General features: G+C 38.9%; 3 protein-coding genes across 3 annotated transcripts; all 3 read right to left on the minus strand.

Moving 5' to 3' along the window:
- Positions 1 to 4,445: 4,445 nt before the first annotated feature.
- LOC109474510 (fucolectin-1-like) lies at positions 4,446 to 9,741 on the minus strand. The gene is made up of 4 exons (XM_019774806.1): positions 9,591 to 9,741; positions 8,860 to 9,075; positions 8,130 to 8,345; positions 4,446 to 4,510 (listed from the first exon to the last, which is right to left on the minus strand). The coding sequence occupies exons 1-4, from the start codon at positions 9,739 to 9,741 to the stop codon at positions 4,446 to 4,448; spliced, it is 648 nt and encodes a 215-aa protein (XP_019630365.1).
- A 19-nt stretch (positions 9,742 to 9,760) lies between these two features.
- On the minus strand, positions 9,761 to 11,567 carry LOC109474520 (plasminogen-like; the record flags this gene model as incomplete). Its single annotated transcript, XM_019774818.1, has 3 exons — positions 9,761 to 9,903; positions 10,532 to 10,819; positions 11,297 to 11,567. Coding segments are annotated over 3 exons (702 nt in total), but the record flags the coding sequence as incomplete, so codon positions are not given.
- Positions 11,568 to 12,616: 1,049 nt separating this feature from the next.
- On the minus strand, positions 12,617 to 21,426 carry LOC109474523 (E-selectin-like). Its single transcript, XM_019774833.1, has 8 exons — positions 21,367 to 21,426; positions 20,863 to 21,130; positions 20,049 to 20,200; positions 14,451 to 14,526; positions 14,086 to 14,256; positions 13,446 to 13,637; positions 13,090 to 13,260; positions 12,617 to 12,675 (listed from the first exon to the last, which is right to left on the minus strand). The coding sequence occupies exons 1-8, from the start codon at positions 21,424 to 21,426 to the stop codon at positions 12,617 to 12,619; spliced, it is 1,149 nt and encodes a 382-aa protein (XP_019630392.1).
- Between the last annotated feature and the right edge of the window lie 5,612 nt (positions 21,427 to 27,038).

Consider the following 27,038-nt stretch of genomic DNA (forward strand, 5'->3'; position numbering starts at 1 on the left):
TTGAGTTCTATGGAACTCAACCTACATATAGTACCTCTCAGTCCTGGACCAAACACCAAAGGTCACAGCAAGTAATTTTTACGGATGACATCAACGCGCGCATTAATTGTCGCCTACTTATGAAAAAAATATATATGCCGAAAATGAGCATATATGTTTTGAAAAACTTAAACTGTTCTCCAACTCAAAATTTGGCTCACCAGAATTTTTTTGACTGAATCACTCAGTCTTCCTCAGCTATCTGACCCAAATGCTGTGGACACGTGATTTTTCCCACGTGTGACGTCAGCAAAGGGTCAAAGGTTGTCTGAAGTCGATATCGCCCCCCGTCCCGGTTAAGCGATGGTTGAAGTATCCTGATGTATATGGCCTGCTTTATGCCTCTCTTGAAGTAATCATGTTCGATATCCAAGATTCTGACCCCATCCAGATCCACCATGTGTCCTGGTGATTCTATGTGGATGTGCTGTGACACCCCAGATGCAACAGAACTGGGTCGTCTATGTTCTAGAAGCCTGATCCAAAGACCTGTTGGTTGTAATATCATGTTTTGTCATCACCTCAATTCTCGTTTCTCGTCTTTTAAGGCTTATGACCCCAAATTTTGAAAATGAAGGGATGATCTTGTTTTTGTTTTTTGCCCGTCTTGTTTATTACGCCCTGTCGCATTAGATTTGAATTCTAGCATGCATAAAATTTACTTGCTGTGGCCCAACCATTAGTGTATAAATTGAACACCACACCACGAAACTCGGTAGATGACAGCTCTGACCTTTTCACCGTCACGCTGAATAAACAGAGCTGTATACCCTGTGTGCACAGTTGGTCCCCTATTGAGCTCACATAATATATACCCATGTCTGTCTCTACCAAATCACACATTTATTAAAACAGCAAAAACATAAATACAAACGAGATGACGTCGCACTCAAGTTCCATGGAACTTATATTAACGGCGCCATCTACACAAAATGATTAAACAGAGATATGGTAATTACATGGACAAATAAATAAATACACCTAAAGCACAATTTAAAGTACGTGAATCAAGAACGGAACCTATAAGAACAGCCATATGATGTAAAACAAGCTCAGTAGAGCGGGAGTCTTTTAAAATATTAAATTTCTGGAAAACAAAGTATTGCCTTTTGTGTTTATTCTACATCATGACAAAGGAGGGGCGGTCGATTAGAAAACAGCGAATAGATTAGTGATTACATGTAACGTTATCAGCGACCTACACAATACAAGATGATTTTGGAATAACTGAAATTAAGAGAATTTTGGAATAACTGATATTAAGAGAATTTTGGAATAAATGAGCTCTTATTGTATAGTACAAAGAAGGATTAAACTGGTACGCACGACCACAGTTCTGTAAAGTGTAGAAGATTTCAGACTAAGTATTTAAAACGTCAGCACTATAATGATCTTATACTATTTTATTATAACTATTCAGAAGTCCCAAATGCGTAGCCTTTAACATTTATTATAGATTAACTTGCAATGCCACTGTGTCCATCAGTGATGCTTAGGGTTATGTCGTGTATCAATAGCGTAACATAACAGACCCATATGATTATATAACCCTACCTGATGCAACTGTCCTTCAGCATGAGCTAACGAGAGACTTTGAATCCTAAGGAACGCCAACACAGTCTGACTCTGGTCAGCTCGAGTCAGCATACGTACGTTGTTGGGCCAAATCCTTGAGCTGCCACATTAGTTAGGGTTAGGGTTAGGGTTAGGGCTAGCGTTAGGGTTGGTGTTAGGGTTAGGGTTAGAGTTGGGATCATTGTTCAGGACTAGATTTAGACTTACGATTGGGGTTAGGTTAGGTTAGGTTGGGTTTTGTCTCCCACATAACGACTAACCCCCTCCCACCCCCTTGTCTCAGGTATATTGGAAACCCCCAAGTAGTGTCGAAGTCATGTATTTGACAGGATCATGTATTTGGCTTGACAGCGGGTACAAGGTGGGGGCAAAGGTCAATGACCGATCACACATACGCGATTTATTACCTCCGTTGTGAAGGTTATGTGTTCCATCATGTCTTTCATGTATAGGGGTTCCCTGTTTTCTGATTATAACTTGGGGTGTGGTGTATCCTTATGGTATTTTGTAGGTAGTTTGGGTGTGGTTGGGACGACTAAGGTGAAGGTCAATTTTTAGAACTTTTTTTTGTGTTGGACCAAAAGTTTTAACTCAAACATATTTTAAATCTTGTGCGGCTTTGTAAGTTAACGTTACTGCAGCGGGGTACATGGGTGTGTTATCTCATGTTGTGCTATGTTGCATCAGAAAATTACACAATAATCTATATATACTATTTCAGATTTCTTAAAATTTTCTTTATGGTATTGAATGGTATTGTTGTAATAGCAGCAATTGAAAGGAATCATATTTGTTGAGTGTATATTGATTCATTTGTTATTCATATTTTTTGTTATTATTTATAGCAGTTCAAATATTTGTTTACTGTTTTGGTACTTCAATTTTGTATTTATTGGAAAGTACATTAATTATTACTTTCATTTCATAAATATTATTTCTATTATTTGACCTCTGATCTCCAATTCACTTCTTTCTCTATGATTGATTCTGTTTCAAGTTTGTTATAATTTCAGTATGATTTGTATGTTTTATTTATTATTATTGCTAAAAGCAATTATTATTATTATTATTTCACTTTATGCTGTGGACTCCAGGAAGAATAGTATGGAGTTGACGTCCATACTAATGGAGATCTAAATAAACAAACAAAGCAGCGATATATACAGATTAATGTGTTAATGAAAAAAGTGATATAACACGTCAGTGTCTATATAGTTTATTGAAAGAAACGTGTACATACAGATGCAATGCCAACCATTCTTACCTCAGCCTGAATAACCGCTATTCTCCTCCCAATGCAACCACCTCTTGTCTCTTCATTGAAATGTACAGAATACCGGTTACAAAGGTTACAACATTGCACTCAGGGGAGCATTAGTACGAACATTTAAAACTGATCAACTTTACTTCAAGCAGATAAGGTTACTACTAACATTGAAAGAATCTGTATCGGTATAGCCGATATAGCCGCACCACGAAGTAGCATCCCAGCGTAAAGTTACAAACAAAAGTGTTGGTAACGTCATAAATATAAGTTGATAAAACTTGAGTGTGCCGTCACCACGTCTGGTGATTACATGTTGGCATAAAAACAAAAAAAAAAGTTACGTAGGTTACAGCCATGACTGTAAAATTCAGCAAGGGTGGCTATAAATTACATAGAACACTTTTTCATTCCTTGGAAACCTAGAAAACTAGAAAAATGTCGTAAAACAAACAGCATCTCCAGGATAAAGTACTTTCTACAATATTTACCAGAAAAAGCTTAATTACAGAAGGAACCACGTGTCATTTATTATATCCATTCATTCTATGACAAGTGAGCCAAATGCAAATAAGTGATCATGAGTTAATCTGTAGAATCTGTCCCTCAAAATGGCCAATATAATAACTTATGTCAAATACGGATAGCCATGCATGGATTTTAGCATTAGGTCTACCATAATAAGTACAAGTAAGTAATCAAGAGGCGTTTTAATACTACGACCTCTAAACAATAGTCAGGTAGAACTAACAGTGTACAAAGCAAAAATATAAGTAGGAACTTGTAGACATAAATCCAGTTGAAGACTGAGTCTAATTCTTTGATGACTACTCAAAATATTAAAATGAGTAAACTTACAAGTTAATAACCATTTAAGTGCATTTCTACACATAATTCCCCAATGACTAAGAAGACGTTACTAAGTATAAGTAAGAAACCACGGGAGCATTTCTAGATCCATACATGCATGACTGACAACCATAGCTTTATTTCCCGACTCTGAACCCTCACATGACCTTGGACTTCTTACTATGCACACGCAGGTGGCCATTTGAGCATTTTTAGACTCAGACCTCTCATATAATTGACAAGATCTTACAAAAAAAAAGTGAGCTTCTGTAGATGGATTGTAAAAGCTTTTTGCCTTCCCAAATTTACAGAATCTTGTTTAAGGCAGGTTAGCAATACTTTGTTCCATGTATATCTGTTGTGCTATAAAGTTATGATTATTTCTAAATTCAGATGTCTAAAGAGACCTTTACTGCTGAAAATTCTAATGTGTATTTGTATACCCGGGTCTCTCATGGGAGTAAGGATTCCTTAGGTTCTAAGTAGAAGTGGACGTCTAAAATTTTGGTTTAAATATGCATGTTTTGGAAAACAGTTTAAACCTGTTTCAGAACCAGTTTATTTGCAGAGAAATTTATATTGAAACTTCTGGTCCGAAATGAGCTTTTAATGAGTGTACAAGTCTTTATGTCATCTGAAGATCCCCTGGCACTTTATGTTTGGGGTAGCACTCCAAGTGATTTAAAGATTAACCTTAATCTTGCAAATGAAAGGATATTCACAGGCACACGTTTGGTCCGTCCACTGCCCCCGAATGGTTTCTCTGAAAAACGTCTTTGTAGTCTGTTGGAATATGAAATGATTTATTAGGATTAGAACAAGAAAAATACACGAGTAGCATGAGTAGTATTGATTATATCATTAATCCCACATTTCCTTTTACTTTAACGTGCAAGCAATAGGGGTGACGCACTCGAGCAATATGCTTATATTCACCTCACCACTAGAAATAAAATAAAAATTACATCACAAAACAAAACATGGAAAACGTCAAGGTAACAAGAAAACAGAGTTTAACTATTAAGATATTATAAATTAATACAGAAATATATATATTTCGAATATATAATTATTGCAGTTATTAAATCGCTTAGTTTCAGAATGATATAGCTGGAATTTCACATTTACGAACGAGAGTTCCATTAATTTCATTCCTCCATCAAATTGAATGTAAACATTCGGACTGACGAAATTATACATTCTTCTCATTGATAAGATTATTATTTTATTCCCATCATGGTTTATATCAGTTAATCATATTCTCTACCCAATGACAGCCTCTTAACAGAGAAAGTTATTCTACCAATTCTTTATAATTATTCAATTGCGGTCATGATTTTAATAAATTACTAGTATGTTTTTTGATGGTCATCTTCACTCAACTTCCAAACGCGGCAGGTATGACCTGCTAGGTATATATCACTATGAAATTATAGTAATTTTACATTAATTATGCAAAATAGGTCTTCATTTACATAGTTTATATCTTCATATGTTCGTCTTATCCTCAATTACATATGTAAAATCACCTGAAATTTCCGAAAGCAACTTTACGAACAAAAAATATACACAGTGCTGGGCTCCAACCAGGAAGACAAAATAGAGGAACAGACCTTGGTGTAGATGGTAGCACAAGTCACATCTTTTTCAAAGAGCTCCATAAAACTTTCGTTGTTGGGTTCACCAGGAAACCAGTTCTCATAGGTTAGTCCAGATCCATCTACCCAGTACCACCTTCTGTCTTTCTTAAGTCCCATCCAGACTGTTGCTTTACGGACTGTAATCAAAGAAAAAAGTCCTTTGAGCCTGGTTCGGGAACAAATTCTGGTAAAGGTCCTAATTGTGTGTTAGGGGCTTTAAGAATTGATTCACATACATACATACATACATACATACATACATACATACACACACATACATATATACATGTTGTTCGGATAAAGAGGCATTGCAGGCAGACGTGCCAGATAACTTGTGTCGCCCCAGTTTTTGTTCAGGGTAGGTCTGTGAGCTCTAATGTAGACCTCCTACTTCACTCCTCTTGTAAAAAGTCTGGTTGAGAATATGAACGTTTTTCGAGACCCCTGAGTTTACAGAGGTAGGATGTTGGTGTTCCAGGAATCTTGTTTTCAGTGCTCGTTCTGTATTACCTATATATGCCTTCTTACATGCTTTCTGGTTTGACCTTGACACTTGATGTGAAGGCGGGGGCATCATAAGTTATCTGGCACGTATGACCCGCTACTACGGTCACGTGTCCCTGACGTCACGTTTCAAGAGTCGGGGCCATTCCATGAACAAGGTTAAAGAAGTCAGCCGAAAATGTGGGGTAAGTCTCAATTTATTCCAGTGTTGGAAGGAGAGTTTAGTCTTCATTTCACAACGACTTGTACCAACACAGATGGAATTTTACGATTTAAATGTTTATTTCCATGCCCAATTTAACAATTACCTTCGTCAATAAGGTTATGTTTAGAGGAGCGTGTGTGTGTGTGTGCGTGAGTGTATGTATCTATCTGTCTGTGTGGCGACAAGATAACTTTGGCATGCATGGTTGGATTGTCTTAACAGCCTGTACGTGGGTAGGTGTTAGATGATGACATAAGATTATTACAGTTTTGACACCCTGGCGGCTTTTTGCGGTAATGCGGTGGCACGTCCGATTTCAATATATCGTGATCTGGACTGGCTAGCGTCATGAATTTTGTATCGTAGATACTAGCTCTTGTGCATGGAAAAAGATGCCTTTTGTTCTGGAACTGCAGGGGCGGTTCTTTATCTTAAGACTCGTTTAAGGAGGATAATTGAAGAACCAGTTGGAATGTTTGGTGTGTAGGTAGCTTACGTGCTATACTTGACATAAAATAGATTTATTTTAATTTGAATCTAATTCACATTGTCAATTCGTAAAGTTTACAAATCCTCTGCAGACCTTGTTATTGTGAATGAAAATATTCTGCGTTGTACCTACCGTTGGAGATGAGACCTTCGATGAAATTGCTCTCGTGAGAGCTTGTGATGGACAAAAGATGTGCGCCGTACTGTTCACATCGGCTCTTTGCAGTGTACCAATTGGCATTCCTTTCCACCAATTTGTAGCAGCGGTTTCCGTACGTATGCCAACCAGAAGGACATCGTCTAAGAAAGGCATCGGCTAAGAAAGGCAATAACAAGAAGAAAAAAAGCAAAGAAACAAAGAAAGTGAGCAACGGATATTTTTGCAATTTAATAGGGAACACTGCATTTTTTGTCTTTCTTGACAGCTCCGAACTCATTCAGGAGACTCACTGGTCCTGAATCACTTAATCCATATCCCTTGAGCGATATCGATACTTTGTACGAGTATGTGGTGAAGGTTGATATAAAACGTAAGACCTTTACGGCTGATATAGAAATTTTGTCACAACCAAACTTTTTTTTAATATCATTTAGTCATGAATACGCAAAATGTGTATTCATGTCACTCTTGGCAAAGCCTTGTCAAGGTAATAGAAGATAGTAGAAGATAGCAGAGCCTATATTGATGTACTTGGTTAAGAAACCCAAACGATACAAAATCTATAATAGGGTGCAAACGCAAGCTAAAAAAAAACTTGGTTGGGTTAATGATAGTGGAAATAAGTTCAAGTTTTGCGACTCGCTTCCTCGTAATGCTGAGGTCACATTTTCAAACCGGGGCCCGGTCGGGCAGCTTTCGGGAACGAAAAGTATGATATAAAAGACAACAAAACACAGAAACGTTTTTATAATAATCATGGGCACTATATCTATATACTCTTGATATGGATTGTTAATTTTTCGTTCATACCAACTGCCCGGCCGAGCCCCGGTTTGGAAATGTGACCTAAACATAACACAAACTTTTCTATGGCACTATATAAAGTCATAGAAACCTCAGTCAACGCACAGTACTTTGCAGTATCAGTATCCAGGAGCCAATCTGCACCGGCTGGACAAAGATAATTTAGATTACCTAGCGCATTACCATCAATCCACCATTTAGCACAGATTTAGCCTCGCGGCTGTACACATAAGAATATCTACAGATTTTAAGTATTGTGCCACACTACTTGTGTTGTTCGCCAACACTGTTTTCGCCTACAAATTGAACACCCCTTTTGTTTCTCAGAACCAAACAAGACTACTTGCTGGGAGGATTGAAGATTGAAAGTGACTATCTACATCAGTGGCTATCACCCATTACTAAACCGGGACGGAGGCCGTCATCGTTTGCCGGATACCTTTGACCCCTCGTGTTAACGTCAAACTTCAGAAAAACCACCTGAGAAGTCAGACTGGGTCATTCAATTGAGAAATACAAGAGTGACTGGTTGAAAGCTGTAGAAAAGGACATGTCCATGTGTTGGAACAAAAGTTTTAGCTTTATACTTGAAGGTCTTACCTGTTTCGGCGAAGACATCCACCTCGCAGAGTTGCAGATGGTCCGACCGTCCGATCAGCTGAATGGAGACGTACCGGCCGGCCATCGGCTTGTCGCAGTACACCACGACTGTCGCTCCATTGGGCGGGGTTGCCGTGTAAGTCTCCCGAAACTGGTCATTCCGGGTGAAGTCCTCGTTAAGGCCAATTCGCACCATGAAGTTTCTCAGTCGCTCTCCTGTGTATATACAAGGCAAATCAATAATAAAAAAAAACATTCATAGCTTGGAAATATACACTTCACTACTGGAGCATATTTCTGTGAATACGTCGTCTGTCCAAAGTATTTTGTCGTTTGGGTTGGGTAGACGTTGGAGAAAGTGGCCACCGTGCGTAACAAACCATCTAGTGTCAGAGAAAATAATCCCCGTCATTGTAGTCAATATTATTAATAAGTCATAGCATCAAAAGTCTACTTATCGCCAATTGCTGGAAGGTATTAAAAACTTTGTAACTGCCTAATACATGTATTATGGATTCTGTGTGTGTGTAAATTACATAGAGTTTTATACATAGATCCAGCGATCTTCATTAGTGGTAAACAAAAAACTATTGATGACCCTATTTCACTCTGTATTGTTTCCAGTTGTATTGATTAAACCAAGTTATAAAATTTGTCGTATTCCTGGATGAAAAACCGTTATTATCTAAAACGTAAAGTTTGGTAGCTGATTATATACATGTAAACTTACCGCAGCAGTCTCCCCTGTTCAGGACACTGACCCGGTTGACAGTGTAGATATCTTCCAGGTCCACCTTCCACCACGGTTGGTACACATTATCGGTGTGAGTGCACTCGTCGCCCCCGGATACCGTCGTGCCACTGAAACCGTCTACAGCCTTCTCTGGTCCCCAGGATGCTGGAGCGGAACTAGAACTTGCTGTCTTGCCAAGGGCAACGTTACTTTCTGCAGGGAAACACGAGTGCAAAATGACCACAGGGCATCTAGACCTTTGCCTTCGTCAGAATGGTATGTTTTGGGCCTGGTTGGACAGCTGTGGTGTGGGTCCGTATGTAGGTCAAACAACATCATAACTCGATCATTTCCGAATTGATTTTTTTTACCTTCGCTAGAAGTTTATATTTTTAGTTTGGCTATGGTGGACTTATGCGGCATAGCTCTTGAAGTCATGGATGTTAATGATTTTGGTAGACAGGTTATTGTTGTAAAGACAATGGTCAATTTCGAAAATGGACCTTGTGGGGGTTCCTACGCAAAAGCGATGGACATTTTGTGTGTTTTTTTTTTGTAAAGACAATTTTTTTCATTTATTTATTTTCATTTATTAATGTCGATAACCCCGTTTGTATCTGGTTTGCTATCATGAGAAGTAAGAAAGCCAGTGTAAGACTCAAGAGAAATGTTTTTAACCAGTATATACTCCCAGTGATGACATACGGTAGTGAGACATGGGCACTAACCAGCACCCAGATGGAGATGCTCCGGGTTGCGCAGCGTAAGATGGAGAGGATCATGCTTGGTATAACACTGCGAGACAGGAAAAGAAACTCCTGGATCCGACTCCAGACAGGAGTAACCGACATCATCTCTGCTGTCAACACAGCAAAACATCGCTGGGCAGGACATGTAGCTAGACTACAAGACAACAGATGGACACTAAGAGCCACTGAGTGGACACCCCGGGAATGGAGGAGACGCAGAGGACGGCCCTGTACGAGGTGGAGGGACAGTCTTGTGCAACACCTGGGCCCTGCTTGGCCCAGATACGCCAGACTGAGAAGAGAGTGGAATGAGTCAAGGGAGGGGTTCCTCCAGAGGAGTGACATTACCCTGGATTGATGATGATGATGATTAATGTATTAATTTTCACAGTAAAAAGACAAACATTAATCAACAGATATGAGAAAAAAAGAGAAAAAGTGTGTGGGAGGAGGAAAGAAGCATCGAAAGCTTGTACAATGTCCTCCTCCTTGAAACCTTAAAAATATTAATCATGAAACTAACATAATAATGAACTAAACAAAACCTATATATAACACAACTGACTCAAATCGGTGTAAAGGCAAACGCAATGCTAAAGTGATAAAAATATAAAAGTACGTGAGACATGAAAGTAATATTATGCTAGAAATCAATACAAATAATTACATTTTAATGATATTAATATGTGCCTAATATAACAATAGCATATACTTTTTGCCTTTGTAAATTTTTGTATTGATTTCTAGCATAATATTACTTTCAAGTCTCAAGTACTTTTATATTTTTGTCACTTAAGCATTGCGTTTGCACCGATTTGAATCAGTTTTGTTATATATAGGTTTTGTTAAGTTCATTATTATGTTAGTAGTTCATTATTATGTTAGGCACAATTATTATGTTAGTTTCATGATGTGCCTACCTGTGATACAGCGGTATGATACCTCCAAGTACTTCCCTACCCCGTGACAGGGGTCACCGAAAACGCCATTGCTCGCTGTCACCGTGCACTGCTGATTGCCCTGACAGGCGGCCCTCACGACAGACAGGCTGTTGTCTGAGCGGCAGTTGGTGCAAAAGTTGGAGCCGCAGAAACAGGGGTGGGTGGCGGACGTGCGGCCGTAGTTGGCGGCCACGATCAAAAGCGTCTTTCTGTCCGAGCAAGACAGCTGTGCGGTGCGACCCTCGCAGGCTGTTTTTGTGTCAAGATCTGTGTATGAAATGTTGGAAGTTCGTTGAAGAGATTCATTTGTCACGTATAGATACTGTTACTAGTGAATTCTTTCATCAGTGACAACTTGGAAGGATAAGTATACTCCTGTTAGATTCGAAATTTTAAAGCCCTGACTTGGAAACGTCAGCACAAGCCAGTCCTGGCAGATAGTTACTATCTCTACATTTTATTTTTGCATTTCTATAATTTTCCTGAGCTGATGTCACCCCGTGATGTCAGCTCAGAAAAAAGCACAGAAACGTAAAAATAAACCACAAAGATGCAAATAGAGATGCCCGAGGAGGGCGATTCGGACGCTTGCTGGAGAGTTTTCCAAAAGTCACTTTTAGAAGGCCATACATAATCAATTTCTCAGTCAATGTTATTGAGACCAACTTCAAGTAACTATATTGTATGCAAACATTTGTACGTCTTATACAGATTTTTTGGGTGTCATTTGGTCTTAAATCTTACCACATGCTGGTACGTCACAATTCTCCCATCTAGTGATGGGATCTGTAGTGTAGCACCAAAGCCAGGTCCAGCCGCGGTCAGGATTCCGGCAGTAGTTATGCTCCAATCCGGCAGATGGGTGATTATCAGGTGTGAAGCCGTGTCCATGGGGTGTCTGACTGTCCCAGCGTTGACAAGTCTTGCCTGTTACAGTTATAGAGGCTGTCCCTCGGTAGGATGCTCCATTTCCCTCCTGGCAAATTCCTGGTAGAAGGAATTCAAAAGGAGAGGAATTAATAAAAAAAGTGACATTTGCAAAGCAAATGCATAATGTTTACCTTTGGACATGGTCTGCCCTGTTAATTCTTACTCAAATACATTCACATACATGTACTACTAGTATATGGTGACAGGAACAGAGCAGACCATGAAATTGCAACATTATGTAACCCAACAACAGTCACCATGGTGACAGACGTCAACAAATTATCTCATTTGTCAGGTCAGAGGTCACTGTTTGGAAAAGAAGAAGAGGAGGAGGAAGAAACCGAGCAAAAACAATATGTTTTCCTTCGGTAAACATAATTAATAAAAAAAATGTAGTAAAACGTTGAACTTTATTCCAACACAAGGTTACAGAGCAATCAAATTTTCGACGACCACTGTCGCCTTCATCAGGATAATTAATGACCAATCACTTCACAATGTGATCTCGCGAAATCTTAATCGTCCTGATGAAGGCGACAGTGGTCGTCGAAAATTTGATCGCTCTGTACCCCTTGTGTTGGAATAAAGTTCAACGTTTTACTATGATTACTACCAACACAGGTGAACTTTATAATAATCTAATTTTAAAAAATGTTTTGAATTTCATGGCTCACATTCATAAAAAACACGTTTGGGATGGAGGAAGGGCTGCGAAGACACAGCATAGTGTACTGAGTCAGATTCAGATTTTATTACCAATGACATAGCAGGTACAATATAAAATCAACACCTGAATTGCGTCATTGCTTACAGATCCGCCTTTAAAATCCGAGTATAGAATTCATAATACATGATAAAATACTATTCTAAAAGTCATATCAGAAATAAGATAAAAAGGGATAAAAAGGGATATCAGGTAACCTATTTACAAAATGTTTCTGGTGATAGCAGTAGATTCGTACATGTATGTGCGTGTGTTACAGGTCAGCTCAAACAAACTCAGTGCTAGGATTAAAAGTACGAGAAGTTTTGACACGGTGATCTACGCACTAAGTCCACAATGGCCGGCCAATGGAGTAAATTAGCCCCCAAATACAACTATAGAGAGCTAGTTGTCAATAGCATAGAGCAGTCTTAAAGATCTTGGAATGAAGGACATGGCATGATGCCTAACCATGTGGGGTGCACGTGATCTGGAGTGGACGAATAGGGTTGTGGTAACTCTCAAGTCATGTCATTATGTAATTGAAATGAAAACAAAAGATTTGTATCAGCTTAAACGTTCTTCTGTGTTTTTCGACTGTACAACTCCAATTTTTGTCAAGTAAAGAACAATCCAATTTCGTGTTGTTGGAAATTGCAGCTCAAACTTGTTTCATAAAATATTGAGGGGAGGCGACGGTAAGAGACACTGGACAGCTGTATTAAACTTTAAGATTTGATGAACAGGATGACATGAACAGCAAAATATTTACGATGCCAAAACAGTTTCGCTAGTACGTTCTTTCTTACTTTTTAACAAAGTATACATTGGGTATCGTGTTTTTTGGTGTGTTTTTTTTTAATAAATGAATATATTTGTATAATTTATCTTTGCAATGCAATACCTGCGCATGATGGTAGGTTTCCATTCCAAGTTCCATCAGACAGACAAGACAGTGAAGATGTGCCAACAAGGTTGTATCCTGGGTTACATTTGAAGTTGACCACGTCTCCATAGGAGTTGGAGCCAGTCATGAAGCCGTTCAGAGGAGGCGACGGTAAGGGGCACTGGACAGCTGTATTAAAACATCACGATTTGGTTAACAAGATAACATGAATAGCAAAATATTATCGATGCCCAAGAAGGTTCGCTAGTACGTACCTTCTCACTTTTTTAACAAATTACATAATAGGTATAATGTATTCTTTTTAATTAAAAAAATAACTGAACGTAGCGTTATATATCTTCGGAATACAATACCTGTGCATGATGGTAGGTTTCCATTCCAAGTTCCATCAGACAGACAAGACAGTGAAGATGTGCCAACAAGGTTGTATCCTGGGTCACATGTGAAGTTGACCACGTCTCCGTAAGAGTTGGATCCAGTCATGAAGCCGTTGAGAGGAGGCGACAGTAAGGGACACTGGGCAGCTGTATTTACAACATTCCGATTTGATTAACAAGATTACATGAACAGCAAAGCATTTACGATGCCCAAGTAGTTTTGCTAGTGTGCAACTGCTTACATCTTAATAAATCATACCATAGGAATAAATATTTTGTTTTCTTTGATTTAGAAAACGAATGCTTGAAAATAACAGCATTTTATACACTCACCAATATGGATTCCGTAAAAAACATTCAACATATATGGCCCTACTACAACTAGTGAATAAAATTACCTCAGCTTTGGATAAAAATGAATTCAGTATTGGTATTTTTCTCGATTTATCGAAAGTTTTCGATACCGTGGATCATAACATATTACTTAGCAAACTAAACTCCTACGGTTTCAAAGGTACAGCCCTTCAATGGTTAAAAGATTATTTGTCCGATAGAATGCAGTATGTTTGATTTAGAAAATAAATAAACATATTTGTATATGTTTGCAATACAATACCTGTGCATGTTGGTAGGTTTCCATTCCAAGTTCCATCAGGCAGACAAGTCAGTGAAGATGTGCCAACAAGGTTGTATCCAGGCTCACACGTGAAGTTCACCACGTCTCCGTAGGAGTTGGGTCCAGTCATGAAGCCGTTGAGGGGAGGCGACATTAGGGGACACTGGACAGCTGTATTCAAAACACCGCAATCTGATTAATAAGTTGACATAATGATATGGGCAGCAGGTTATTCACGAAAACCATTCGTTTCTTTTAAGCCTCTCCCCATTCATAATCAAATCATGACAACTTCAAATTAAGGCAGGCACCACTTATAATATGGAAGAGCAACCTTAAGGCAACCATAAGCAAGACCAACATACCTCCAATAGCTCCAGTCTGGTTTTGTCCGTATCCTGGCTTTAAGGCATCCACTGTAGTTGGAATGTTGGATATGTCCTAAAGAATTTAAACAAGGGTAAAAACAAGATTAGATCGTATTTCATAAAATGCTGCTTGGTGCTATTGTCCAATGAAGTCGTTATTGTTTGTGTTGTGCTATTGCATGCTTAAGAATTTAGCATTTAGGTATCATAGCACAAATGAAATATACCATTTATTTCAAAAAAAGAACGAGACGCATGCATAATTATATGTATCAATAATTCTAATACCGTGCAATTATCTATTATATTTCAATTCCCAAATATGTTGGAGTTCCATATTTGCGTATCCGACTTATTACACTTAGACATGCTTGCTCTGAATTTAATCTCCAATTAATCTCTGTGGGTATTGAGGGTCTGCATTGGTCGCCTGCCAGATGGCAGACTGGCGGAGGACCGCCAGCAGTGGAAGAACTTGGCCAAACATCATGCTGCCCCGACGGCTGACTAAGCTATGGGAGAGAGTGAGTGAGTGAGATTGGTCGCCTGTATCCATTGGCCTCCTAGGCCTGTAACCATTGGCTACCGCATGGGGCCAACGGATACAGATGACCAATATAAACTCCCATTGCCCCACAGAATCTGCCTGGAGATTACTCTGAAGTAGTCAGGAGAAGACAGCACTAGAACCAGTTTTATTCAGGAGACAAAGTTAACCTACGATATGATTCACATCCACAGTCACCAGTACCCCGTCCCCTGATATTAAGGATAGTTTTTTTATAGTCAAACGTATTCTAATTGTACAACCAACAATATTACTTATGCCTAGGTCACATTTCCAAATCGGGGCTCGGGCGGGCTGTTTGTATGAACGAAAAACTAACAATTCATATCAGAAATATACAGAAATAGTGCCTATGATTACTATTTTAAAAAAATTGCTGTGTTTTGTTGTCTTTTTTTATCGTACTTTTCGTTCCATAAGACTGCCCGGCCGGGCCTCGGTTTGGAAATGTGACCTCAGCATTACTGAAACTATTACATTATTGATTTGCATGGTCTTTAGATAGGATACAAAAATGTTGTGTTTCCTGTTTCCCTACCGACTCTAGCAAACACACAGACCATGGCCTTTCCATTTTTCGATCAACCACTGGTAGGGTTATACAATTTTTGACCTAACATCTGAATTTAAAACCTCTGGATTCTAAAACGTCATTTACGGAAGCATTTTTGTTTCTTCAACTGCAGTAGCTGGGGTAAAACGTTTGTCCGCAGGCAAACATGTAGAAGGAGCATGAAGACATTACTTGTCTTATCTAACCAAAATCTAATATAAATACATAGATAAACAAGTAAATAATAAAAAAATATCTCCGGGGACTTTAATTTGTTGAAGGCCGATATATGTCTTTGTACGCTCATTACCTCCATGAAATGTGTCATGGAGGTTATATTTTCAGTCGCGTTTATCTGTCCGTCTGTCCGTCTGTCTGTCCGTCTGTCCGTCTGTTGGTCAACAAGATAACTCAAGAACGCCTGGATGGATTGGTTTCATACTTGGTGTGTTGGTAGGGTGTGACGAAAACTAGAAATGATTAGATTTTGGTCCCCCTAGTGGCTTCCCTTGGTACTGCAGCGCAACTTCCGGTTTTGATATCTCGCGATCTGGACATGCTAGGGTCATGAAATTTTGATGGAAGGTAGCTCTCGTGCTTGGGAAGAAGTCATATGAGTTTGGGCCCCCTAGCGGCTTGTTCTGGAACTGCAGGGCACTTTCTGGCGAAATGTTTAAAAGCCAATAAGTCCAGACAGGAACGACATATTTTCATTATTTTTGGTGTGTAGGTAGCTGAGAGTGAGATGTACATAATTAAATGCAAATTATGCAAATGAGGACTTTATTTGCATAATTAATGAGGACATTCTATAATTACAGTGTTTTACATTATACGACTTACATACATGTGATGTATGTAACCTATGGCAGGCGGACCTTCAACAGATACTAATTATGCAAATGATGACCTAATTTGTATAATTAATGCGAAAATTCTATGATTTCGTAATGGTGAATGATGAGAATGTCTTCATAATTTTGGTGTGTAGGTAGCTGAGAGAGAGATGTACATATTAAAGGCAAATTATGCAAATGAGGACTTTATTTGCATAATTAATGAGGAAATTCTATAATTACAGTGTTTTACATTATACTACTTGTATGTAACCTATGGCAGGGGGAACTTCCACAGATACTAATTATGCAAATGATGACCTAATTGCATAATTAATGCGAAAATTTCTATAATTTCCGTTATGGTGAATGATGAGAATGTCATACTTTGGACATCTGTAAGTTAATCAAAGTTAACATACATCACGATGCATATATCATGTTAACCCTACCTAGACCGGCTTTTTTGACATGGGGGGACCGGGGGGGTCTTCTTTCGACCCCCCCCTAAGAACTCGCGAACGGTATGTCGTATGACCACCAAATTTTCAGAGAATGGTGTACTAGTGAAAATTTATCATATCTACAATTTTTATGTCGTTGTGACGTAATATGACGTCGTTATGACGTCATAAATGTGATTTTATTGGCCAAAACCGTCTAAATAGGTTTTTCCCTGAAAACTAAATGGTATTCAACATAACTGTACCAAAAGTGTTTATGACAGAATATTATCGTGTACTAAGTCTTATGTTGCCCATAGCAACACCGGTGACATCATAAAATGACGTCATGCATATTTAAGATATCCGCCATCTTGGATCATCAATCTTGAATTTTCAAAAATAGTTTTTTTTTCATGATAAAGCCTAAAATACATTGTTAACATACTAAAGACCTTCATTTAAACCTTTTTTGGAAAAAGAAATGGAAGTATTGATGAAATTTTAATGAAAATAACCTGTATATACCTGATCTAATGATATGGTCCGCCATCTTGGATTTTGGCCAATGACGTCATCAAATTAGCATAAATTATGCATATTTAATGATAAAATTTACATAAATTTATATGGGATGTTATTTATATTAGAAACCATGAGTAACTTGACATAAAACCCATAAAATTCTATTGTTGAAACAAAAAGTACTAGATTTAGCAAAAAATGCCTGTCAGAAACCCGTTGCCATGGCAACACAAAAAATTATTTTCTTATTCCAATGATAGAGAATTATTACCAACAATATTCTAGGAAAAGTCACCAAGTTTGGCCGTTCTACGGCTAGCCGTTCAGACGCTAGGTGACATCAAAGTTGCCGCGGGCACTTTTAGCCCCCCCCCCCCGGTCTAGGTAGGGTTAATGCAGAGGTCATTTGCACAATTAAAGAAGAAATTTACATTTACATATCAAGATCATATTTCATGGAGGTATGAGATCTCCGAATTCTAGTTATACATATTTTTTCGACTACAACAAGACAATGCGGGCACTGTGATCACATATTTCATACATAGAACATTTTAACAATGAAAAATATGCGTAAATACAATATAGATAAAAATGATAATAATATAGATATGTGTATACGTTCCAATGAGTTAATGTTGAGCATGATTTTGGTGTTATAGATGATAAAAACATATAACTGCAATCCAAGATCATACGGTAACGTAAATGGACATAATTTTGAAAACGGTCAGACTTTTCAATTGGCATCCACAAACTTTCGTCAGTGACACTGAGGGAAATTTTATGAATTCAAAACTAACAGGTCTATATTTATTTCCTGGAATATAAATAAAACAAACAAACAAATAAACACGAACTCCCCAGTGTCACTGACGAAATGAAGAGGGTACTACCTGAAACGTCTGGCCGTTTCCAAAATCATATCCAGTTGCTTGAGTAACTGTTTTTTTTTTTTCGGCGTACAGCAACACCGTTTGGAATGGTCGACTCGACAATCAGAACAAAGGATGTGGTGTCACTAAGCACAATCAAAAGAAACGGAGTATTGCTTTCCTAGGCTTTTGAGTAATTTCTTTTTGATGTTTTGTTTCAGTTTTCTTTTGTCGGACTTTGAGCCATCAAATTAGTCTGCTACATACGTCCGTGAAGGTTAGACATCCTGGTAATAACATACGCCAAAAAAACAGTTACTCATTCGACAAGCAACTGGATATTATTTTGGAATAGGTCAGACGTTTCGGGTACGTAGCATCCACTGTCTTTCGTCAGTGACATTGGAGAACTTTGAGACAAGCAGGTTTATAAGCAAAAAATAGTCACTTATATGCAAATAAGTGAAGAAAAATGGAGAATCCATGAAAGAAAAAAAATTAGACAAAGTCAAACAAGGTTGGTGCACCTGACCAGGGATTATCTTACCATATACACCTCGGGGTAGGACATTACTATACTTTTATTAACCCTTTGTTCTTAACCGCCATATATTCCTGCTACAATATATAAATCTCGTTTATACACCTACCAGATCAGCTTGACTCAAAGGTGAGGTTATTTGCCAATGACTGCCTGTTATATGTAGAGCTCTCTACACAGAATGACTCACAACTTCTACAAAAAGTTCTGAACACGCTGCAAGAATGGCAAAGCAAATGGCTCATACAGTTTAACCCAGAAAAATGCTATAATATGCATATATCAAACAAATGAACCCCACATATGACTAGTTACCAGTTCTGTGGTCAAGCCTTGGCAAGCACGAAAACCCACCCGTATCTCTGTGTTACATTGACAAGTAGCCTGAAGTGGGGCACGCATGTTAACAACATCACTGCTAAGGCCAAACAGACATTGGGAGTGATTAACCAACAAGAGTAAAATTGCATAGTTACACGTCGCTTGTGAGACAAAACCTGGAATATGCCTCGACAATGTGGGATCTATATAACATACAAAGAAAGATAAAGATAAACTAAAAAGGGTACAGAACCAGGTCGCAATATTCTGCATGAACAACTATAAAAGGGGTGCTTGTGTAACGGAAATGAAAAAGAAACCTACAGTGGGTGTCACTGAAAGACAGACGAAAAATGTCCAGACCATGCATGATATACATAATGACTAATAAACCAGTGAACGTACGTATACCAACCACAAAGTATCCGATACCAGCCCAAAAAGAACAAGAAACAGTCATGCCTACATATATCAGAGTTATTAACCAAGAATTGAGATGTTCAAAAACTCGCAATTTCAAAAAAAAACTATGATCGTAGAGTGGAACTCATTGCCACCAAGCACAATTCGGGCATCATCACTAAAAAGCTTTAAACAACTCATGCAATTAAATGTTCAAAAAGTCAGTGTAACAAGTCATTCGGTGTGATATAGCTAGCTATCGCCGCGCCGCGTGCCTGCGAAGCTGATGTGTTACGCCGAAGGGCGGTTATACCGGATATACCGATACAAAAAACAGTGTATATTGTGGGGGTTTTGTCACCTATGAGAGAATTCCAGAAATGTAAAGCTTGCCAGGAACTCACCAAGCTGTCCCGGGGGACACAAACATATAAAGTACATAAAATCTGTGCAATCACCAAAACTTATAAAACTCGTTCCTCTAAAACATTAGCTAACGCGAAGAATTCATAGGAAAAAATTATTAATCACCTCTTGTTTCTTGTAGTTGTTGGTTTCGTTGATGAAGATCAGTAGAATAATTCCCACAGTGGCCAGAGTTGCAACAACAGCCAGGGCGGCGGCGATGCAGCAGACACGGCGGCCTTTTACACGTGCACCGTCCGGTGGACTGGGGTCCGCGTCTAATAAACAGATGTTTGATACCGCAAATTCATTACAATGCTTCAATAAAGGGGCATGCATTGTGTAACATTTTACACCAAATATTGAAATATTCCTGTTCTTGTAAGTTACTGTCAGTTTTTAATACATTTGTAGGGTTATGTCACAATCCTGACAATTCTTATTATAGCATGATTTTATTTATGTCATACCTGGGCCGTCATACCTACGTTCAGTACGGGCGTTCCGGCCCGTGTGATAACTAGCGGTACGACCCGGGCTTTCAAATGTTCCATAGAATAATTTGAACGCGTTTCGCGCACCGAGAGTGCCGCTTTCGAAACGTCGAACATAGAATTCGGATGTTGGAATTGACGCTGTTACACTTTTTGTTTAGATGCACCAAATTTTGGCGTATTCCGCATCTACTCAAGTGGAGAGACATGAATAAAATACTAAGTACTACGGTCCCAGACCTCCCGCGGATCGGATCTCCCTTCGGCTGTCAGGCGATCCGATCCGCGGTCGGGCTGGGACCTCGGACGATACAAAATACACCGTATAGTATTCTATAAGTATTTTGTTCTTCCTTCTCTTAATTTTCTAACTCATCGATCCCAATTCCATAGAAACATCCAATAAGAAAATTTCATGAGAAACAGTCTTGAGAAGCGCACTCTACCTGTAGACGTGTCCGTTCCATAAGGCGCGTCTCTCGGGATATTCTCCAGTTTCACCGTCTCAGCTTTTTCGTACACGTTCGAAGACGTGTCCTCCTCTTCTTGATACTTATGACATGCCTGTTTGCCACGGCCGACATGCCCGCTAGTGTTACCTCGGCGGTCGGGGGATCTTGGTAGGGTGCCCGCGGCCTGACATTCCGTTCCCTGCCGGACCCCGCTTGCTGCGTCCTGACAGGCTCTGCTTGCTCGTACATCTTTACTGTACGGCTGGTCGGCGGTAGAACACTTTAAAAAAGCTAAATCTCTCTAAATATTCAAATATTACAATATTATGTTCATGTCTGTCAACATGTTAATGAATATGTACATATTTTGCAGGGAAAGCGCGGTGTTGTTTCCTTGATACTTGTGACATGCTTCACGGTTTGCCAAGGCCGACATGCCCACTAGTGTTACCTCGGCGGTCGGGGGGATCTGGGTAGGGTGCCGGCCCGCGGCCTGACATTCCGCTCCCCGCCGGACCCCGCTTGCGGAGTCCTGACAGGCTCTGCTTGCTCGTACATCTTTACTGTACGGCTAGTCGGCGGTAGAACAGTCTAAAAAAGCAAAATCTCTCTAAATATTCAAATATTTTAATATCATGTTCATGTCTGTCGACGTGTTAATGAATATGTACATATTTCATAGGGCAAGCGCCGTCCGATGTTGTTTCCTTGAAACTTGTGACATGTCTGTTTGCCGAAATGCCCGCTGTAGTTACCTCGGCGGTCGGCGGAATCTTGTAAGGGTGCCCGCGGCTTGAAAAGGGTGCCCAGAAAAGAACAAGAAACAACCATGCCTTCAAATATCAGAGTTATCAACCAAGAATTGTGGTATTTAAAAACTCGTACTTCCCCAGAACTATCGTAGACTGGAACTCGTTGCCACCAAGCACAGTTGGGGCATCATCACTAGAAAGCTTTAAACAACTCCTGCAATCAAATGTGCAAAGATTGAGTGTAACAAGTCGTTCGGTGTGATATAGCTAGCTGCCGCCGCGCCGCGTGCCTGTGAAGCTGGTGTGTTACGCAGAAGGGCGGTTATACCGGCTATACCGATACCGATGATACAGATATTTTTTGTTTCCTGCCGGACCCCACTAGTGAAGCCCTGACAGGTTCTGCTTGCTCTTTACCGTACACACATTTGGCGGTTGCACATGCTAAACTTCTAATTTAAATATCCAAATATTATAATATCATGTGAATATGAATGAATATGTGCATATTTCGCAGGGAAAGCGCCATCCGATGTTGTTTCCTTGGTATTTTTTCTGGAGATTGCAGACTAATTTGTGTGGGTGTGACAAAGGTCTACTCTCCAAGCAGAGGTTGTGGAGGAATGATTTTTATATATGGCCGTTTGTTGTTGTTGTTGTTGTTTGTCCTGCCCACCACCCCCCACCCGTCGGTGGCCGCGGACCTTCTCTGGCTAATGGATACTGCCTGGCTAATTTGATACTGTCTTTTTGCCACCGAGAGGGATCTGCTTGGAGATTAACAAAGGTCAACATGAACGTCAAAGACGACGCTGCGTGGACTGCTCTATAAGCTGTGTTTGTACTGACCAGAAAACAGCGTGTTTAAGACGCAAACACAAGAGTAGGTTACGACTGTACAATTCGTAACAGTGAGGTTTTAGTATCATGATTTTTTTACGTCGCAAAACATCGTACAAATTTGGTTTCATGGAATCATGCATATGAGCTGTTCTTTTTCCCTTTCTTTGGGAAGCTATACTTGTCTCCATCCAACAGACTGCAGCACACAACGGGAGATTATTAAAATTTACCTAGCTCAAAGCGTATCTTTAAAATTTGCACCCTACATATTTTCTAACATATATTTTCTATGTATTTTTTGTATCAGTATAGCCGATATAACCGCCCTTCGGCGTAACACACCAGCTTCACAGGCACGCGGCGCGGCGACAGCTAGCTATATCACACCGAACGGCTTGTTACACTCAATCTTTACACATTTAATTTCAGGAGTTGTTTAAAGCTTTAAAGCTCAACTGTGCTTGCTGACAACGAGTTCCAGTCTAAGATAGTTCTGGGGAAATACGAGTTTTTGAACACCTCGATTCTTGGCTGATAACTCTGATATTTGAAGATATGACTGTACATGTTTTCTAGTTAACATGTTTTAAAACATCATCATCATCATCATGCCTCTAAATGTTGTTTGTTCGTAGTAACGAACCAGCTGGTAGACTAGTACTAGTACAGTGGATTCCTACTGGGAGACGTAGAGTGGGACGTCCTTATACTACACTTTTGTCCATATGCATGTTAGAGAGAGACGCTGGTCTCGCAGGGACTGCATTAGTGTCCGCTATAAAAGATAGGACATGCTGGAGTAACTTTATCGAGTGTACCTCATCGGATTAGTATTTAAAAAAATAAAAAAGGAGAAGTAAAAAAAAAAACGTTCTACATCAGTAATTGTTTTTCAATGTCTGCTTCAGTTTTTATTGTTCTAGAAATTATAAACACCCGTGGGTGTCGCACACCAGCTTTACAGTCAGGACTTAGGCTAAGCTTTGGATCTAAAGCTTAAGAATGTTGTTCTTTCAACAGACAACATCAGAAAAACATTAGGGAGCACATAATACTGCTTAGGACTTGGACATCAATGTCGCACAGTCTAGACAATTTACAAAATACAAAAGTACGAGAGGAAGGATTTGTTTTTACTTTTGTTGAAATATTCCGCTTTATTGCATACATTTATTCCGCTTTATTGCATAAATTTATACAACGCAGACGTTGGTGAAAAGCAGCAGGCATGCTTACGTTACGTACTAGACCACAGCAAGTAATTTTTATGGATGACATCCGCGCGCGCATTGATTTTTCGCCTGATTTTGGAAAAAAAAACAAGAAATTTTGTTGCCCTTTGACAGTGGTCAACATTCCGAAAATGGACAAAATGACATGCCTTGCCATGCTGGAACGTGTATGGCAGATAAACATGAAGAGAGGAGACAAGACAAGACAAGGCTCTGATTTATTGTTTTGACTTTTACTTTGATGCGGTGATGTATTTTATTCCTTTTATACGTTCCCAGGGAATCAAAACCATTTGTACAATGATTGAAAACTTTCCCTTTTTAAATGGATGCTGTGACAGGTGGCATTAAAGTTAGCACTATATAGCTATCGTTTCTTGTTTAACAGGGTTCATGATGTCAAAATTTCAAAATATAGGAATCTTGTTTTTTTGGGCCCGCCTTGTTTTTTTTCGCCCTCTCGCATTAGATTTGGAGTCTGCAGAGGATGTCATCTATAAAATTTACTTACTGGTGGCCCTACTACATTTTTAGTATAATAACTGTTGCTATGAGCTAAAACACGATGAATACCACGTATACGGATAACTTAATTAAGTCATGTATGCTATACACAAAATTATTTCTGTTGAAAATGTTGCGTTAATCGTTCAAATAAAGCATAAATAAACAAGTAAATATACCGATGTTTAAAATGATAAGATATTCCTGTGTTAACCGACAGTTCTAAATGGAACGTCAAAAAAACAAACAAAAGGCCTTCCATTTTATCACAAATCGTACTAAATGGTACTAAAATATCTATACTATACCGTACTACGTTATACTATACTATACTATACTACACTATACCAAGTATATGTATTCTGTACATAATATGCTTACTGTTGAAAATGTTAGGTTATTCTATGAATAAATCAGACCAGACTAAATTAAGTATATGTACCGATGTTGGAAATGTTTTCATGTGGTAGCAGAGCACAGTTATCGCTCTATAGGGATTTCTATAGATAAGGACCCCAACATGACTCGAAGTGGTAAAAATTTTAGTCGGGTGCACTTCACAAATACGAAAATTGAATATTATCTTGAAAGTTCATTTGTGTTGGTAGAAATCATTATGAAGTAATATCTAACACAAGAAATTTTTGACTGTACAACTCCAGTCTTTGTCAAGGAATTAGCAATCCACTGTTTCCGTGACGTCACGCAGAGACGTCGACGGGGGCCGCCACAGACTTTCTGCAACCTATGTTCCACTGCTCACGGAGTCACGTGTTATTCCTTGACAAAGACTGGAGTTGTACAGTCGAAAATTTGGGTGAGTCCAATTTGTTGTGCCGGATATTACAGTTTAAACTTGCTTCATAAAAATTGAATATGTTTGAGTAGATGGTACAAAGTACAAAATATCAAGAAACAAAAACAATCCTCTGTATCTGCTCGTGGCGCACACTTTAAAAACGCCCTCTACAGATGTCAACTGAACTGCAGCCGACTCACCTATACTCTATACACGAACTGCAAAAACCTTCACAACAAGAATTCCGAGATTTCATGCCTCCATGAAATATGGGCTTAATATGTAAATGTAAATTTCCTCTTTAATTATGCAAATTACCTCCGCATTAACATGATATATGCATCGTGATGTATGTTAACTTTTCATTAACTTACAGATGTCCCAAGTATGCCATTCCCATTATTCACCATTAAGAAATCATAGAATTTTTGCATAAATTATGCAAACTAGGTCATCATTTGCATAATTAGTATCTGTTGATGTTCTGCCTGCCATAGGTTGCATACATTACATGTATGAAAGTAGTATAATGTAAAACACTGTAATCATAGAATTTCCTCATTAATTATGCAAATCAAGTCCTCATTTGCATAATTTGCATTTAATTTCCATCCAGTCTGCCAGAATATTAGCTGTACTATTTTCTACGCCGTATCACACAACGTAGAGTAATACATTGTACTGTACTCAGTGTACTGTGTTCTGCGACCTTGAATAGTAATTCCTGATTTTCAATGTACTCTTAAGTTCACTGTTTTCGCTGTCCCCTCTGTACCGTGAACTTATCATTACAGTTAACAAATAATTCCTGGACTTTCTCTCGCCCGCACCTGTCGCCACACTGAATATATAGTTCCGTAAACATGTTCACTTTTCTCAGACTGTGAACTTTTGCCACCGTCAACATAGAGTGAATTATAGTACTAGTATGTATACCTTTAGATTATTAACGCAACACGATTTGAAGTCCCTACAGACGGATGCTTTGTTGGATATTGCAATTTTGTCTGCTATATGCAGTTTCTTCTTCATTTACTATAATTGAAGTAGGATAGTCAAAGAAATGCCAACTAAAAGAGGAAGATATTTGTATAACTGTTTATTTATAATGATGATGATGAATTATTATATTTGCTTGCATACATGTATGTATCTGTAAGCTCTTTTCACAACATGGGCTGAATGAATACAAATAAGTATATGCAGCATGTTTGAAATGGTTTCAGTACCTTATTTATTTTTTCACTATAGTATAAAAAGCCTAAGTGCTTATAGCTATAGAAATAGCTATAGAACATATATGCAACCATAAAGATTGGTTCAAACAAAAAATGACATGGATTTTAGGACTTGAGTGTTTTATGTAACATCAGTATTCCAGTATCCTATCTGAAGAATACATGTACGAGTAAGGCCACACCGACTTAATTTTATGGATGACATCCTCTGAAGACCCCAAAACTAGTGTGTGCGGGCGAATAAAAAAAATCCAGCCAAAAATAGAAATGCTACTAAACTACAGGAATACAAAGGTTGTATTATGAATTTGCGGCAGCGACGTATACGACAAGCCGGCAAATGCTGGCTTTTTTTAAAATTTATGAAGCGGCACTGCACATATTATGTACATTGTACTGAGATCTTGAGTCGTGGAGCTTTGGTAGCCTGGGCACCGTGGCCTGGGTGCCCGGCTCCATATTGTCGCTAAATACCATTGAGGAGTTGGCCCCTCTATGGCCAGCCAACTCCTCTGGCCAATGATTTCCCCCTTAGCCAATTTCTACTATCTATTCAGCCTGCAAAGGAGTCTGGTGGAGACTAACCTAGGCCTAGAGCCAGGACAGAGCCTCGTTGGACGTGATTTTTTTTTTTTTGAGAACAGGCGAAAATCAATGCGCGCTGGATGTCATCCATAAAATTAAGTCAGTGTGGCCTAATGTAGAACATTATGAACATGTATATAGAGGAGCAAGTATCATAACTCTCATCAATGTGTACAGTGACATCAAAGCCATTTGGACCTAATAATCATATATGTCA

This window comes from Branchiostoma belcheri, unplaced genomic scaffold, assembly GCF_001625305.1.
Source record: "Branchiostoma belcheri isolate BF01 breed outbred unplaced genomic scaffold, Haploidv18h27 scaffold102, whole genome shotgun sequence".
NCBI lineage: Eukaryota > Metazoa > Chordata > Leptocardii > Amphioxiformes > Branchiostomatidae > Branchiostoma > Branchiostoma belcheri.

Excerpts from the sequence above, each read along its gene's own strand:
- LOC109474510 (XM_019774806.1), bottom strand. The coding sequence starts at position 9,741 with ATGTTTTGCTGTGTTGACAGCAGAGATGATGTCGGTTACTCCTGTCTG. Across the intron at positions 9,076-9,590 it reads GCATCTCCATCTGGGTGCTG|AAAGTAACGTTGCCCTTGGC; the intron begins GTTAGTGCCCAT and ends GTTTCCCTGCAG. Across the intron at positions 4,511-8,129 it reads GGATGTCTTCGCCGAAACAG|ACTACAAAGACGTTTTTCAG; the intron begins GTAAGACCTTCA and ends ATATTCCAACAG.
- LOC109474523 (XM_019774833.1), bottom strand. The coding sequence starts at position 21,426 with ATGTACGAGCAAGCAGAGCCTGTCAGGACTCCGCAAGCGGGGTCCGGC. Across the intron at positions 14,527-20,048 it reads ACAACTACAAGAAACAAGAG|GACATATCCAACATTCCAAC; the intron begins GTGATTAATAAT and ends TAAATTCTTTAG. Across the intron at positions 14,257-14,450 it reads CCAGACTGGAGCTATTGGAG|CTGTCCAGTGTCCCCTAATG; the intron begins GTATGTTGGTCT and ends TTTTGAATACAG.